Source organism: Lathamus discolor, chromosome 14, assembly GCF_037157495.1.
Source record: "Lathamus discolor isolate bLatDis1 chromosome 14, bLatDis1.hap1, whole genome shotgun sequence".
Classification (NCBI taxonomy): Eukaryota; Metazoa; Chordata; class Aves; order Psittaciformes; family Psittacidae; genus Lathamus; species Lathamus discolor.
This window is the reverse complement of record NC_088897.1, coordinates 2,990,482-3,005,989: the sequence shown is the minus strand read 5'-3', so window position 1 is coordinate 3,005,989 and position 15,508 is coordinate 2,990,482. Positions and strand designations below refer to the sequence as shown.

Genomic DNA, 15,508 nt, shown 5'->3' with positions numbered 1-15,508 from the left:
CAGGGCTGCTCTAGAGTTCAATGTGTGGTTAAATGTACATAGCCTTAACTTGTTTTTTAAAAGAATGATGGCAACTGTAGGTTAAACTGGCTTTTAAATTCACCACAAGCATTGTATTTCACTGTTAAAGCACATCACAGGTCTTTCTGACTGCTCATAATGGAAACGGTGATGTGATTGATGTGGGTGCTCTGCAGGAAGGCAAGGTTTGCTCATTAACTTTTCGGTGTGTATTGGCTAGTTGCTTTTAGAACTAACCTTTAACTATTAGCCTAATTACAAGTTTATATTTAAAGCTATTTAAAGGTTTGATGCTAGTACCAATTTATGCACCACCAATTTAAGCAGATGAAACGCGGCTGTAGCTGAGCACAGGGCAAAGACAACACTTCAGCTGCACCCGCGTGAAAGACGCGTTTGGTGAATAGGAAACAGGCGTTTCCACGTGAGTCTGAACTCGGGTTTTGGCGTTTTATTGGGACACATCCAAACGCCGCCCAACGGTGGGTCCTGCGCTGGGGTGTCCGCGCATGCGCACACGAGGGTGGTGCGCCCCTCGCGTCCGGCGGCGGCGCTGCAGCGCGCAGACCCCCAACCCTCTCCCCCCTCCCCCGGTGCAGGAGGGAGGCGGCCGGAGCAAGATGGCGGCGCGAGTGCTGCTGCGGCGGAGCCTGGCGGGAGCCAGCGCCGTGCCGTGCGTCCCGCCCAGCGGCGGCCTGGCCCTCAGGTGAGCCTGAGGGGGTGAGGCGGGCGGGAGCGGACCGCCGAGGGCGGATGGAGACGAAGCTGACACCGCCCGCGCCTCCCTCACCCCGCCGCATAGGCTTCCCCCCACCCCCTTTCCTGACTGGAAATGGCGCCCCGCTCGCCGGGGCAGCTGACGGGACGGGCCCGCGGGCCTGCCGCGGGGCGGGGAGTGCGATCCGCTCGGGGTGTCCTTCAAGGTCATGGGCCCCAGGGCCAGCCCCTTCCCCTGCCTCCTCCCAAGTCCGCCCCTGTCCCGCCCCACCTGTGCCCCGCGTTCTGGTTGCACCCGCGCCGCGCCCCTCCAATGGACGGGGTGCACCCTGCGGCCGCGTATCGCCGGGTGTCGGGGTCCATAGCACCCTGCCCAGATGTGTTCCTGGCGCTCAGGTGCATGGGTGCTCTGCACCCAGACATCCCTCCAGGGTCAGGGTGTGCATCCCAGCTCCAGAAGGCAACAGGGAGTGTGGGCACCCTGCATCTCATGTCCTCTGGTGTTGGGGTGCATGGCCACACGCAACAACAAAACCCCTTGGTGTTGGCATGCACAGCTGCTCCACGTGGTGCCAGGCTGCACCCCTGCCCAGCAGCCGTGTTTCCCCAAGTGTCAGGGTGCGTGGCACCAGCATCTTGCCTTGACAATGCACAGCTATGTAAGGACTTCTGCATGCGTGTGTACCCCTTGGGTGTGAGGGAACATGTGTTCATACTGCCCATAGGAGCTGGGATGTGTGTGCAGGTGCATACACCCTGCAGATGCCAGGGCACACACACAGACACATCATCACGTTTGGGGTGCAGATACTTGCATGCCCACGTGCCTGCTGTGTGCAGGGTCAGACACGTGTACCTCTTGGGTGGCAAGGGTACACACACAGTGCTCTCAGGTCACAGATGTGCGCACGTGTTGGGTGTAGGATGCAGACACACACGCTCCCTGGGCAATGGAGGCAGAAGCGCCAAAGCTGGAGTGGATCTACGTGCATTTTCCCTCCCTGCTGTCTCAAACCTCAGTATGGGCAGCAGCCCCTGTGCAAGGCTAAAGGTGTCACTGCAAACAGCTGTTTATAACAAGAATGGGGACAGTTGTGGAGTGTGTATGTGGTGAGGTGTTATGTACATGTTTTAGTTTCACATAAACCTCGTTTAAACCACAGATCGAAACCTGCCAATTACAGGCAAGTTGTTTTTCTCTTCCAGGCAGACATGGGTTATTACAAAATCTAAGCATTTTTCCAGATACCTCCCACCCAGTTTGTGCTAAAGCAGAAGCTCAGTGGGATAGAATTGTTTTCACCATTGTTTTTAATCTAAGTAAGCTATTCAGCATTACCCTTTTGTGTTCACAGACCCAAGTCTTTGTACCAAGAAAGCTAAGCCCATAGTTAACGTTTGTAGGGTAAGAACATGTTATCAAGTCAAGCAGTGCCTTTAATCAGTATTGTTCCCAGAAAGTAAAACAACTGTGAAGTGTGATGGTAATTCCATATAGAGTTTCTACATGCATTCTATGTGTATATTCACATTTTCAGTAGTGGTATTTGGGTTTTGGGAAACAATTTGATTCTAATATCTGTTTATTTGGTACAGGTATTATAATATTGTATGGCATATTGTTATGTTGATTAAAAGTAGATCTTTTGGATGATGGATTAGTTTTGAACTCATTTGTGGTTGATGCTTACAACTGGCAGTCCAGTTGCTAATCTCGGGTACATGCTGCCCACACAAGTGAATCAGCAGTCAGTGCAGGACTTCTTGATTTGTGGGTGTCTAGAAGGAGGCCAGTAGTGTAGGACTTCTCTAAGGATATGCGTTAAAAATAGAGCCCCAGCATCTCAGGTTGGATGCAGTGAATATTTCATAAATATAATAAACTGAATAAATTTTTATGTATGCATAAAAATACCATTCTTTATTGTAAATAAAGTGTGTATTTAGGTGGATAGTCATGATTTGTTAGTCCTTGTTCATCAGGAACTTTACAGTTGCTAGGTGAAAGATTTTACATAAATGTAAAGTATTACTTCATTGTATTGAAAATTAAATATACCTCCAGATTTAGGTTCAGCTGGACATCCATGAGACTCTCCCAGTTTCAGTATTATCCCGATAACTCCAGCTTATTCTTGCTGCTGCTGAAGGTGGTTCACAAAAGAAATCATCATGATTATTTGTCTCTTTCATCCTCAAAGGTTGCTGCAAACAATAATCCTCATAGAAGAGCATTCTAAATCTTAGTTTGCTAATTCTGTTTAATAAAGGGGAGGAAATTGTGATGATTTACAGATCTGAGATGGAAAAAAACAAACACTGTGGGACTAGGACTGAGTTCTGTCTCCTGGAGCCCTATTTGCTGTCCAGTGAGCATTAATGCTTGCTGTAAGAGAGATTGCTAAACCAACCTGGATTTATTGGGTAGGGTTTTCCCCCCATCATCTGGGGCAGCTTGTGTTCCTGTGACACCTGTGACAACAGTACTGCAGGCAACAGCCTTATCATGGAATGGCCTTTTAAATGCTTGTACTCAGCTGCTCAGCTTTCAGCACGGTAACATGTTTGTGTGTTTGCCTAGGGCCAAAGAAGGCACCATTTTCAATAAATGCACCAATAAGGTACCTACCCATTATTTCTTAACGTTGAAGGTCAGCTCAGCTGCAGTTGTTTTTCTGGTTATTACTGTTTCTCTGCTATGAAATAGCTTGTTTCCTGCATCCTGCTCCCACAGGGTGAACCAGTTCTTCATGTTCTTTTCAGACATTGAGACTAAAAGGTTGATTGTTGAAAAACACTGCTAGTGTGAACTCCTGTGTAATACAGACAGGCAGGTTCATGAAGGTATTTTTCCTAAAGGAAGTTGAGATTTTCTTTCCCTATATTTTATACCCCCCTTGAATGATTGTCACAAGCTTTTGCTATCTGGAAGACAGCTTTATAGCTGAAGATTGAATTGATAGCTACCTTCTAGAGCTATTAGTAATTAACAGTGAAAAGTTGACTTCTGAGGTGGGAAAAAGTTTAAATTTCCAGCTGCGGTGCTATGTTTTTAGTATGTCAGAGAAATATTATAATATTTCAATAGAAACCCCATATCCGAAAGCACAAATTGAGGGAGGTGCTTCTTATGAAAAGCAGAGAAGACATTTGAGCTTGGGGTCCCCTGTCATACATTGTAGAGAAGCAGTTGAGTACATCAGCTTTCTTGTCCTCCTGCACACAAGTTTTGGTGAATGAGGGTTTTTCTGTCAGCTGGAAAAAAGCATAATTCCTTTAACACGTCATTTAAGAAAAGCACAGTTAATGGTAATGTTTTGTGTACTGTGGTTTGAAGACAAGTGGTGCTATTTTGGAAGTGAATAGAAACTGCATAAAGTGTACATAGAAAAAGAGTGAGATTTTGCTTCAAAGAACAGGAAATTGTGGATGTTGCACAAAGAATGGGATGTGTGCCCCTGCATAGTACACTTGCAAGGATTTGGAATTGGAATATTTGCAGGCTGTTTCCTGCCACTTGTAATTTTCCCCAAATTAAACTTGCATTATATTTTTTGTCTTGAAAGATGTGCTATTCAACTTTTCATTTTTGGAGCTATGTTTAAGGAACATATGGCAGTTACTTTCCTATTTACACTGTATGCATTCTCCCTTATGCACACTGTCTTTTTGCTCTTTTTCACTCTTGTCTGTGTACATCAGAACAGACCCAGCCTTCTTGAGTAAAGACATGGGATTAAAAAGAAGATGAATAAGCAGCAAAAGCAGCCATCCACCCATTCCATGCCATGCACACAAAGAATGAATGTGGATGGTGGATTGTTAACTATTTGGGTCTTCATCTACTAAAATGGTGTGTAAGAGGGTGAATCTCAGTGGGGAAAGACCTGCCCTTACCGTTATAAGAAGTGGCTCCATGGCAAGTTTTAGTAACAGATGTATGTAACTGTGTTATGATCCTGTTTGTATTAAACTGGATTGTGGGCATTTTCAGTGACAGTCTCATGTACTTGTTAACATGTAGGGGGCTGGCATCTTCAGCTAGCAGGCCTCGTGAAGACAGTTGGTTAAAGTCGCTATTTGTTCGCAAAGTCGATCCAAGGAAAGATGCTCACTCCAACCTTCTAGCCAAAAGAGAGACCAGCAGTCTGTATAAACTACAGAGTGAGTGATACCTTTATATTTCCCATTCCCATTTCTTCATTCTGTTCCTGCATTTCTCACGTAATGTTGTTGTTTCAGTTCACAATGTAAAACCAGAATATCTAGACGCCTACAACAAGCTTTGGTAAGTGTGTGTGTGTTATGTTTTCATGGTTTAGACATGTCGATTTGATCATAAAGTGTATTGGCAAATATAATTATTTAGAGGGGAGGTGGAAGAATTCTGCTTTTACTTTCAGGGTGTGGGGTTAAATAGATCATATTTTTCTTGGAGAGAAATGGCAATAGATACTTTACTCATTTCACCCCCTGCCTTCCCTCTTGGAGGTATAATTTTCCTAAGCTGCAATTTAAGATGATGCCTGTTGTGAACCCACTGGTGGCATTTGTTAGAACAGCTCTGCCCCTTCCCTTAGTTGTCTTACAGTTGCTGGTCTAGGCAGATAGATCCTGGTATGTTAGGATGTCCCACTGCAGCTGCCATGTAGGAATGTATTGAGAGTGGTTGTCTGCATACGGGAAGGGAGAGGTCAGTGGTAAGTAAAACTGCATGATAGTATGAGACTGAAGTATAACTTGGAGGAGATTTTAAAAACTCAGGGGTTGACTTTTTCTCAGCTCATCTATGTCCTTTTATAAAAGTAATGTTGCTGAGATCTGCTCCTAAAGAGCTATGCAAATCCTTGAATAGGATCTTGGCATTTGTTTTCAAAGGGAGCAGTAGTTAATGGCTTTTCCAGAAAGTTACAGCTTTATTTTAGTAAAATTTTAAAGTTACTATTTCAAGGATGAGGTTGCAGAAATCTTGGTCCTGTTCTGTCTATAATCACGGCTCTGGAGCCAGCACAACTGCCTGTTCAGGAGCTGTGTGTTTAGATTTGGAAATGCAGTGAGCCTCATGTTTCAAAACAGCAGTGCTGTCTCACTGACAGTGATCATCTTGTCAGTTAAACAAAACATTCATACCATAATGATACCCTACTGCAACCAATGTTTTAAAGTGTGCTAGATCAGTGAGAACACCATCTGGGCTGGAGGGTGGGGAAGTTCACAACTCCTAGTTTGTGTCCTTTAGTCTGTTACTGGTTGGCTGTACTAGCCTTTGGCTAGATAACTCAAAACTCTTTTCCTTCCTATACAAACATAGAAATCCACTAGAATAACACTCAGTCATAAGGTATATTTAGTTTTTTTGTTTGAAAACGAAATGCAGAGAGAAACAACATTAGCATTCAGCCAGCTTTCTGTTTAAAAGCTTAATATAAACATGTCCAGTTACACAAGATGGAACCATTTCTCTGCGTTATCTCATGAGCTACCTAAATATTGAGTGAAAGCAGAGGCATTTATTTTCAATGAAAGAGACAGTAGCAAAGAAGGAAATTACTGACAGCGATCGCATGAAGTGCATGTGGTTAGATTTATCCTAATCCAGAGCAAATTTAAGTATTCCAGGGAAGGAGAAAAGAATAGAGGAATAAAAAACCCGAAGCCTCTCTGAACTTCCCTCTCTCCTATCCCAAAAGGAAAGATGAACAGATTAATTTTTTATTCTATAGCAAATCAGAATACCGATTGGTCATTACATATTAATAAAGAAATAATGTAATGAAGACAGTTATGAGAGTACTTAATGAATGACTGTGGGTAAGGACCCCTCCAGAAAAATTAAGAAGAGTTATTTTTAAAAAGGAAAAAGATGGTATCTTTTTTTTTTTAAAGGGTTTAAGGTATTATGTGGTGGGTTTTTTCTGTGATTTGCAACAAAATATATTTTAGGGTTATTGTAATAATATAGCATTGCTGTTGAAAGCTGCCTTTCTAGGACCTCACTATGCTTTGCAAAAATGAACCTATGGTGAAACAGCCTTGGAGAGTTGTTCTATCTTATTTACACTGTGTAATGAAAAATGGTGAGGTACAAATTGATATGAGAGTTGCTCAAGGTTGTCTAGAAAGTCAGTGCCAGAATCAAGAGGAAAACTCCTATCTAATACTCTCAGCCCGAGGCCAGCCTTTTGTTTGCTATTGTGCAGAGACTCATTGCCTATAAACCAAACTGAGTAAGAGGGGTAATTATTCAGGGGAAAATAGGAAAAGGTGAAGTTCAACCAGGCTAATTGCCTTATTCATCAAAGTACAGTGCAAGGAAAGCTGTCTTCAGTGAGTCAGCAGTCAGTGAAACTTCTCCTGAAGCTAATGTAGGCCACTTTTAAAGTTTGAAAAAGCCGTTAGGAATACTGGCAATAGTCAAACAGAAATGTTGTGTTGGGGTTATTTTGAAGGCAGTTTCACTGGATGCTTCAATGGGTAAGTTGCCTCAAGTGAAAACCACTTTCTGAAATGGTAGAAAGGAATAAGGCGGTACACTATGAAGTACAGTAGTAATTTGATCTGTCAAAATACTTGGTTTTATTCATTCACCTCCACAGTTAATAGCATTGGAACTGATACGGAAGACTGTCCTTTGCTATTTTTGTGTGTTCTACCTCCCTTGATAAAGGAAAGCTTTTCCCAAAGCATATCATCCATGTGGTTAATCTGTGTTTTCTGTAAGTGAGACATCCTGATATTTATTTTCCTAATGTTGGATAACCTTTTAGGTGACAGACATAATGTATTGCATAGAAAGAATTCTACTATGCTGTGTATGTGTCATACAGTCTTAAGAAATGGTAACGTTTCCCTTAGTTTTCCATGGTGTTGTAGCTATCTTTCCCCTGTGTAGCAGATCTTTGTATTTCAGCTTTCTCTTCTGAAAAGTAGAGCTTATGAATTTTCATACCATAATGATAAACGTGTGGTGATTTGTTATACATATCAACTGTAGCCTCCCTGAAGGAAATGCAATATAGTGTCTGTATTCCTTGTTTTCAAGTCAAGAGGTGCTGCCAAAGATTCATGAAGAAAAACACTACCCATGTGCACTGGTGGGGACTTGGAACACGTGGTACGGAGAGCAAGATCAGGCTGGTAGGAGATAGAAGTACAACAGAATGTAAAACCATACAAGTGAAACGTGTGCTTGGCAGGTTTCTTCTCTTTAAATCATCTCTGTTGACAGTAAACCTTTAGCAATGTATACAGTGAGGGTGTGTGTGCATCAGTTATCAATAGTCATATTAACATTTACAGTGCTTGCTTTTTGTCTTGTTGAGTTTGACAGTAAAGCATTAATTCCTAAAATTTGTCCTATTGTTAATACACTTTCATGTTTTCCAGGTGGTAGATTAACAGATCTGAGAAATGCTTATGAAATGTAGTCCTCTAATATGTTGTGGGCACAGATCGTATTCCTGAATATTTAGGGTAAAGGCAAAGGCTTACAAAGACAGAGTTTATCATGCACTGGCCAGCATGAAAAGCTTTACTCAGACTTTCATACTGTAATTGCTGTATGATAACTAAGTACAAATCATTCATGTCATCTGAAAAAGAGATGATTGCATTGTAAACTCAGCAATAAGCTAGGCCTTTACTGGTGGAAAGTAAGAATATTTCTGTTCATGCTCATAGAAGGATACTGCCTAACTGTGCAGATTGAAAGTATGTTGGAACTAGAAATGACTGAAGAGCTGCCACAGAGGTAAATGCGAAGAGTCGAGTGTAAAGAGAAAACCTGAAAAATTCCCTAGGCTCTTGGAAATCGAAGGAATGGGAAGCCACAGAGTGGTGTACTGATATTTGTTACCTAGTCTGTTATGTAGCTCCATTGTTAGAGCTATGCTAATATCAGTGTAATTGCTTTATTAAAACTACACTCATGTACTCATGAATTCGTCCTGCATTCACAGCATGTTGCGATATTGACACTGAACAAATGCAAAGAAGTAGCAGTAGATAAACCAGCCAGTGTCTGAGAAGTCTAAAAGTTGAAGGGAAATTGGGGAATGAAGACAGTTGAAATGAGAATATTTTAGCCAAGTCTCATTCTTTGCTTTTGTAACATATTAACATTGACTGTATCTGTAATTGCATCCATAGCTTGCCTTGAAAATGTTATTGCAGCAGTTCTAGCGGTGTAATGAAGCAGAGTATTGGGTTTTGATTTGTTCAGTATTTGTGCCCAGGCTATGTTAATATTAGGAGGATAAATCAAACTTGCCCTGGGGATAAGACAGCAGAAGCAGACACACTGCATGAATTTGCTATCATAGTGAAGTGCCTTACATTAGTCTCCAGTTTGCTCTCCTGGAGAGAACAGGCACAGGACTGTTTTAGAGGAGAGAAAATAGCTTTTGTGACTCTTTGACGTGAAATATTGTTGCCTTGCTATATTAAGTGCTTGTAAATACATCTTGTTATAATTTATTAAAGACATCTATTATGATTTATTAAAGAGAGAATGCTTTGAAAAAACTTAAATGTGGATACCTGTGCTGAATATGTTTTTATGGGGAAGATCCTAGCAAATGTAACAATTCTGGCATGTTCAGATACCTTCTGCCTTTTTTAATGTAATGTTTACCTCAAAACCATCATCTGCATCATTTTTCATGTCCTACAGAAAGTGTGTTGCTTTTTGTGCTTGAGTAATTTACTGAATTAACAAGTCTACCCCTCTATTGCTCTGAGATAAAATTGGTATAAAGCACATTTTTGAACTTAAATTATCCTCTGAAATTGAGGATACTTGAAACTACAGTCATAAAGTTATCCCAAAGCATGGCAACAGAAAGCTCTTTCAGAAATTGCCTTGTTATCTTTGGAGCAGATGGCAAAATTTGCCAAGAGAACCTTTTTCCAAAAGCAGATGATTCCATTATTCTTAAAATGCTCCCATTTCACAAAGAAAGCATGTGTAGTGCTTTCTTTAATGCTGTTTACTTTGAAACATGTTACCTGATTTCTGGGTTTTGTGTAATTCTGTAGTATGAACAGCATTTTATACTGTGACATTCCATAAGATATAGCACAGCTCTGACATCCCTGAAAAAGCTTCCTTTTGTCTGTTTCAGTTCATCTGTGGAGATATGAGGGAGGGTATCCAGCTCTCAATGAGGTCATGAATAAACTCCGTCAAAATAAGGTAAAATGTGTTCATTTTTGTTACAATTGGTTATTTTACTCAGAAGAGAACAAATAATAGTCAAAGCAAGAAGCTGCACATTTGGGTACCTGCTTTTGCTTCAATATCTCATCATTTCCTGAAAGAAACCTCTTTGGAAAAAGGTCTGTTCTCATATTCAGGAATACTGAGGTTTAATGCCTGAATACTTTCTGAAACAAGTTCACTTAGTGCTATGGAAACATACCAGTTGAAATCTTCAAATATGCCAAGGGAATTTAGATGCCTTTGCAATTTAAAGGATTTCCATGTCCCAGAATCCCAAGACAGCATTAAAAACCCCTATGCCACCAGATGGTAGACTGCTTTTTGTTGTTGAAACAGAACACACACATTGACAGTGATCCCATTGGTTCTTAGGAATTCACAGAGTTCCGCAAAGAAAGAGGTAACATGCTTCTGTCCCGCAAGAACCAGTTGTTGCTGGAGTTTAGTTTCTGGAATGAACCTGTTCCCAGAGCGGGGCCTAATATTTATGAACTGAGATCCTATCAACTTAGAGTAAGTTTAATTGTTTTTTATTTCTTTTTTTAAGCTCTATGCTGTTGTAAAATGTTCAAAGCATGTTTATACAATAGAGATGGAATACAGACCTCATCTTAGAAATGTGCTTCTTATCAAAGCTGGTGTCTGAGTTGGTCTCAAAGTGGGGGGTCCAAAATGAAGGCAGGCTCCAACAAGATACTAGTTTCTGCAGGGCTGAAAGCCCTGTGTTTTCATTTGAAGGAAACTTCAGGCAGAAAGAAGTAATACAGTAAGTAAGCAGAATAATTACAGATGATTATACTATGTTTATCACTCAAAGGAAGTGATTTTGTTAATACATAGTATTTTCCATATGTAAATGTTGTGAAAACCATCCAAGTATTCTAACTTTCTTTCAACTACAGTTTTAACAGTTTGTTTTGGTTTTTGTAGCCTGGAACAATGATTGAGTGGGGAAATTACTGGTAAGTGTTGCTTTAGCACTTGTTTTCTCCTATTTGGGAGCCATACATTAAAAAGTCATGGAGTGGAGGTGGCATGATGCTACCAAAGCGTTTCAGTCACTCAGTTAATGGCCTGCTTCTGTACTTACGCAACTTGTAGGACAGTTCTTTGACCCTTAATTTATCCTTCAAGGAAAGAAAGGGGAATTCTGTGTACAAACAACACTGAGGGCTTTATAGATTAGCTTTCCTTCATATAACTCTTTTAGTTTGCTGTAATATAGCACAAACCATTTATTTTCATCAGAAAGCCTAGTGAAGGGTTGCAGTTAACTCCTTAAGACAGTGTTGATCTTTCACAAACTGCAAGAAGCTGACATGCTTTTGGTTTAAATGGGCTAAATCTTTGCTCTTTTAATCTTTAAAAGTCAAGTTGCTTCTTGAAAAGCTGTTGGGCAGCACGCTTCCATTTTAATATCTAGGTTAAAAGCATTTGAGACAGCCTTCTGTTGAGTATAATGCTTCTGATTTTGTCTTACTGAAAACCAGTGTAAGTGTTGTTCAATTTACATTCACTGTTCTTGCAATTCTAATGGTTGATAGAGACACCATTTGAAGTATTTTCAAGTAGTTTGACAAAGGTGAGGACTTGGATTTTCAGACATGTCATTGTAATTGATATAATTAATATCTGTAGTGGTAGCCAATCTGTTTCAGAAGTTGCAGCAGATTAATACTTAAGAGAAGCATTGATCTTATTTACACAACAAATCATGGAGTGTTACATAGGACAGCCGCATTCAAAGGTCTGTGTGAATTAAAGAGTTGTATTCCACTACCCCAAAATCTGTGGTAAATGAGGGTGGTATGACTGAAACTCAAGGATTTTGTTTTAGAAGAACCTGCAATAACAATGGCATGCCACTTTCCACGGGTCCAGCAGTTATCTTTATACTGAAGCTAACCTTGAAGAATGATTAATGCACAGTCTAGTAAAACCATGGGTCTGCAATTTTAACTCATTGTAACAAGATACTTAGGTGTACTTCAAATACTTAGTGTTGAGGAGCAGTGTATTGCAGAGGTTTTTCTTATTTTTAATTGTGGAAGCGTACTGCAGATGCTGTTTAACACTTCACCTGCTTTCAATGCTGTTTTCCTTTTAGCTATCACCTATTTCCTACCCAGATCTGCTGGTTTTAATGGCTGCTTTGCTCTTCTCTAGGGCTCGTGCAATTCGTTTCCGACAGGATAATAACGAAGCAGTTGGAGGCTTTTTCTCACAAATTGGACAGCTGTATATGGTTCATCACCTCTGGGGTAAATCTGTGTTCTTTGCTTTTATCTCACTGAATCAGCCCCCAACAGACTGTTGCCTTTGCCCAGGAGACAAGGCTTTTATAAAAGGCAAAGGAATATCTTTAAAGGTTGTTGGGATTTTTTTGTTTTACATTGACAGTGTTGATGGTTTTGTGTAGGTAACTTTATTCTTCAAGCAGGCAAGCAGAAGTGAACATTCCATGTTTCATTGTCTTTCCATCCACGGTTTCTCATGGCCCTTTCTTATTAGAGACTTGCTTGTTTGCTTTCAATAACATAAGCATGACAAGCAATATCCTGCCATCTCTTCTCCATCCCCATTCATGCTGAAGTCAGGTTTTTACAGTTTAGTTTCAAGCATCACATACACCACACCTACAAAAAGGAAAGTCAAGCATTTATTTACGTTACTACATCAAGGTGGTTTGGCTTTCTCTCTGTGTCAATCTCCACAAATGCTTTACCTGCTTCTACCATTGTTTGAACTTGAAGAAACTCATCATCTAATATTTAGTTTAGAAAATACACAGTATTACCTTCACATCTCAACAATTCAGAGTATTGCATTCCAACATTAGAAATCTGACAGCATTCGTGTAAACTCTTGCTTTATCTGTCTTACCTGTGTCTAAGGCATTCCCTCCTTTCCCCAGTTCCTTCTGTTTGCGTGACTTTGGGAGCTCTTCGTTTTGTGGAAAAGAACTTCTGGCTTTATTCCTTCCCAGTGTTTGCAGCCTCCTGCTTATGCACTAGAATACTTTTAAGGGAGCTAGTCATGTGTAGAAAGACAAAGAGTTACTTCTAAGCTTTGTGCTTGTTGTTTTCCCCCACCAGCTTACAAAGATCTCCAAACCAGAGAAGATATAAGGAATGCTGCATGGCATAAACCAGGCTGGGATGAGCTAGTCTATTACACAGGTAACCTATTAACTTCACTGGAATGCTGGAGGTAGACTTTTGTGCATGCCATCATTTTTCTTCTTTAGTACATTGCACAGTGCTAAGTTTTGCATCTCTGGTGCTTGTGTCTGTGTCCAAAATGCAGGGAGCCACTAGTAAAATTTGTATTGAATTATTCTTGATAGTATTTTATGCAGTACAGGAGCCTTGTTAAATACATTCCTTTGAAAAGGGAATTTTGACTTTGGAACTAGAAGCCAGGAGATCTTTGAGATCAAAGATAGCTTTCGTAACAAACCTCACCAAAGTATGCGCAGCAACACGCATTTGGGTACCACAGGGTGCATTTCAAAGGAAGTATACCAGAAAAATGTAAGATAACTTTCATTATGGTGGAAAGGACTAGAACTGAAATGCTTCAGTTATAGGAATGTCAGTGGCTGCTGATGACTTAGCATGCACTAGCTAGGAGAGTAACTTGAGGACAACAATAGCAGCTCAAACTCAGTGTGCAGAACTGCTCATGATCTCTGCTAGTGACATTAAACCCTGTCTCCCTTTTTTTTCAGTGCCCCTTATTCAGGAAATGGAGTCCAGAATCATGATACCATTGAAGATTTCTCCACTTCAGTAAAGTCACTGATTTACTTGTGCCTACATAGATAAAGTGACAAGTATTTGTCTTAAATTAATTTATGGTATACATTGTATATCATAGTCTGAAATATAAAAGTACTGTATTGAGCTTATAAAAGAGACCTCTTTTCTTCAGAATCTAATGACTTTTTGCTCTTAGGATTGTACAAGGAAAGCAAGAAATACAGGACTGGAATTAAATGTTGGTTAATTGAAAACAAGTACAAAGATATACATGAGTTCCTCTGTGAGACAGCTCTTCAGGTTAAGTATGGCATACAGTATTTAATATCTTCTGTTACATAGACAATGCCCAGTGTTCAATAACAGCAACAGAGTTAAGTGTTACAGTTGTTCTGGCCTTTGTCTAGCATTATGTGACTGCAAATTCTAAAAGCAAATGTGGAAGTTCTGAGACTTGAAGCTCTGAAGCCCTTGGGCAGCTCCGAATTACACCTTCACTGTTGTAGCAGGCCTGAGTCAGTAAGTAGCTCTAAATTTACCAATAGGCAGTCATGAATTGAGGGTAGTACTGTCTGCCAGGTGATAGCTTATGGACAGAGAACAGGGCATTCTCTTTTGCCAGGGCTTTGAAGCCTGTTGACAATAACCACATCTTTGTGTAGATCTCTACACCCGCAATGAATCTTGTGAAGTGTAATCGACGGTTTTCAAAGAGATACTGACCAGGTGTAGTTGTCTGAGTGTTCTGCAGGGAATCGAGTTCAGTTGAACGCATTTCTCTCTACAGCTAAGGTGGAAGTCTAGGAAAAGGGGTTTAATTTAATAAGCAATCATGACTTCAGACATTTGCTTGGTCGGGTGTTTCACTAAGTGTACAGTAGGTACTTAACAAATCGATGTGTGAAACTGCCGCATGTTGAGTCAATAGGATTGGCATATAGCGGTGTACCATTATGTCCAGTTCTATTTTGGTTTCACTTTTAGACTAGAATGTATCAACCCTTTTGGTGTCTGCAATGATGTGAACATCCTGTAAGTGAAAATAATACTCTCTCTTTCAAGTGGCTGCAAGAATCAGTGTAACTTACAGAATGTACAACTCAGTTACTCCATGTCCAGTTTGTACATTTCAATGAGTTTTCAGGAAGAACATATCAGTCAATAAAATCCTTTTACTTTTCACATTTTACTGGCACCTTGTATGTGTTGCACCACCCATGTCTCCTCTTATCTTGCAGTGTTAATTATGGAAAACATGAATAATTGTGGAGAATATTCCAGCTCAGTTAGCCGCTGTCACTTCTCTGGGTTAGGGACAGCATTTCCCAGTGTCCTGCTCTCTTCCCCAAAACAAGTGTGCAAGATCTCCATTACATGCTGTTTCACTGAGGTTCTAGAGGTCATAAATTCTGTGCTGTTAAAGTATGTTTTCCTTTTGATTTGTCTCCGCAAATTACACTTCATATTTCAGGTCTCATTTCTTCTGTATTCCCATGTGAATTACTCTGCACTCCTGCCTTGGCTTGAATTTCATCTTGTACAAAGTCAATATTTGATGTGATTCTTGCCTGTTTTCCGATTTTCCTCCTGCTGCCAACTGATGGTGGGATTTTACTGGGTAAAATTCTGTACTAAATTAGCTTCAAGTTCTCAGCTTGGCTTACACATGGGCCATGTACATCAATGCAGCTGTTCCCTCTTATAAATCAGCCATGAGCAGTACTATCATCTGGGGCTGTCATTTTTCCAGGCTTTTGGGTCTACTGTTTAGCTGCAAAAGGTGAAAAAG

General features: G+C 40.6%; 1 protein-coding gene and 1 long non-coding RNA gene across 2 annotated transcripts; one reads left to right on the top strand and one right to left on the bottom strand.

The window, feature by feature from the left end:
* Positions 1 to 593: 593 nt before the first annotated feature.
* On the top strand, positions 594 to 14,903 carry NIPSNAP2 (nipsnap homolog 2). The gene is made up of 10 exons (XM_065694861.1): positions 594 to 727; positions 4,763 to 4,902; positions 4,981 to 5,026; positions 7,781 to 7,875; positions 9,861 to 9,931; positions 10,331 to 10,471; positions 10,889 to 10,920; positions 12,125 to 12,219; positions 13,054 to 13,137; positions 13,689 to 14,903. The coding sequence occupies exons 1-10, from the start codon at positions 642 to 644 to the stop codon at positions 13,751 to 13,753; spliced, it is 855 nt and encodes a 284-aa protein (XP_065550933.1). The 5' UTR covers positions 594 to 641; the 3' UTR covers positions 13,754 to 14,903.
* On the bottom strand, positions 10,473 to 13,393 carry LOC136022039 (uncharacterized). Its single transcript, XR_010615987.1, has 2 exons — positions 12,842 to 13,393; positions 10,473 to 12,594 (listed from the first exon to the last, which is right to left on the bottom strand). It is a non-coding gene; the product is annotated as an uncharacterized LOC136022039 (long non-coding RNA).
* Positions 14,904 to 15,508: the final 605 nt, after the last annotated feature.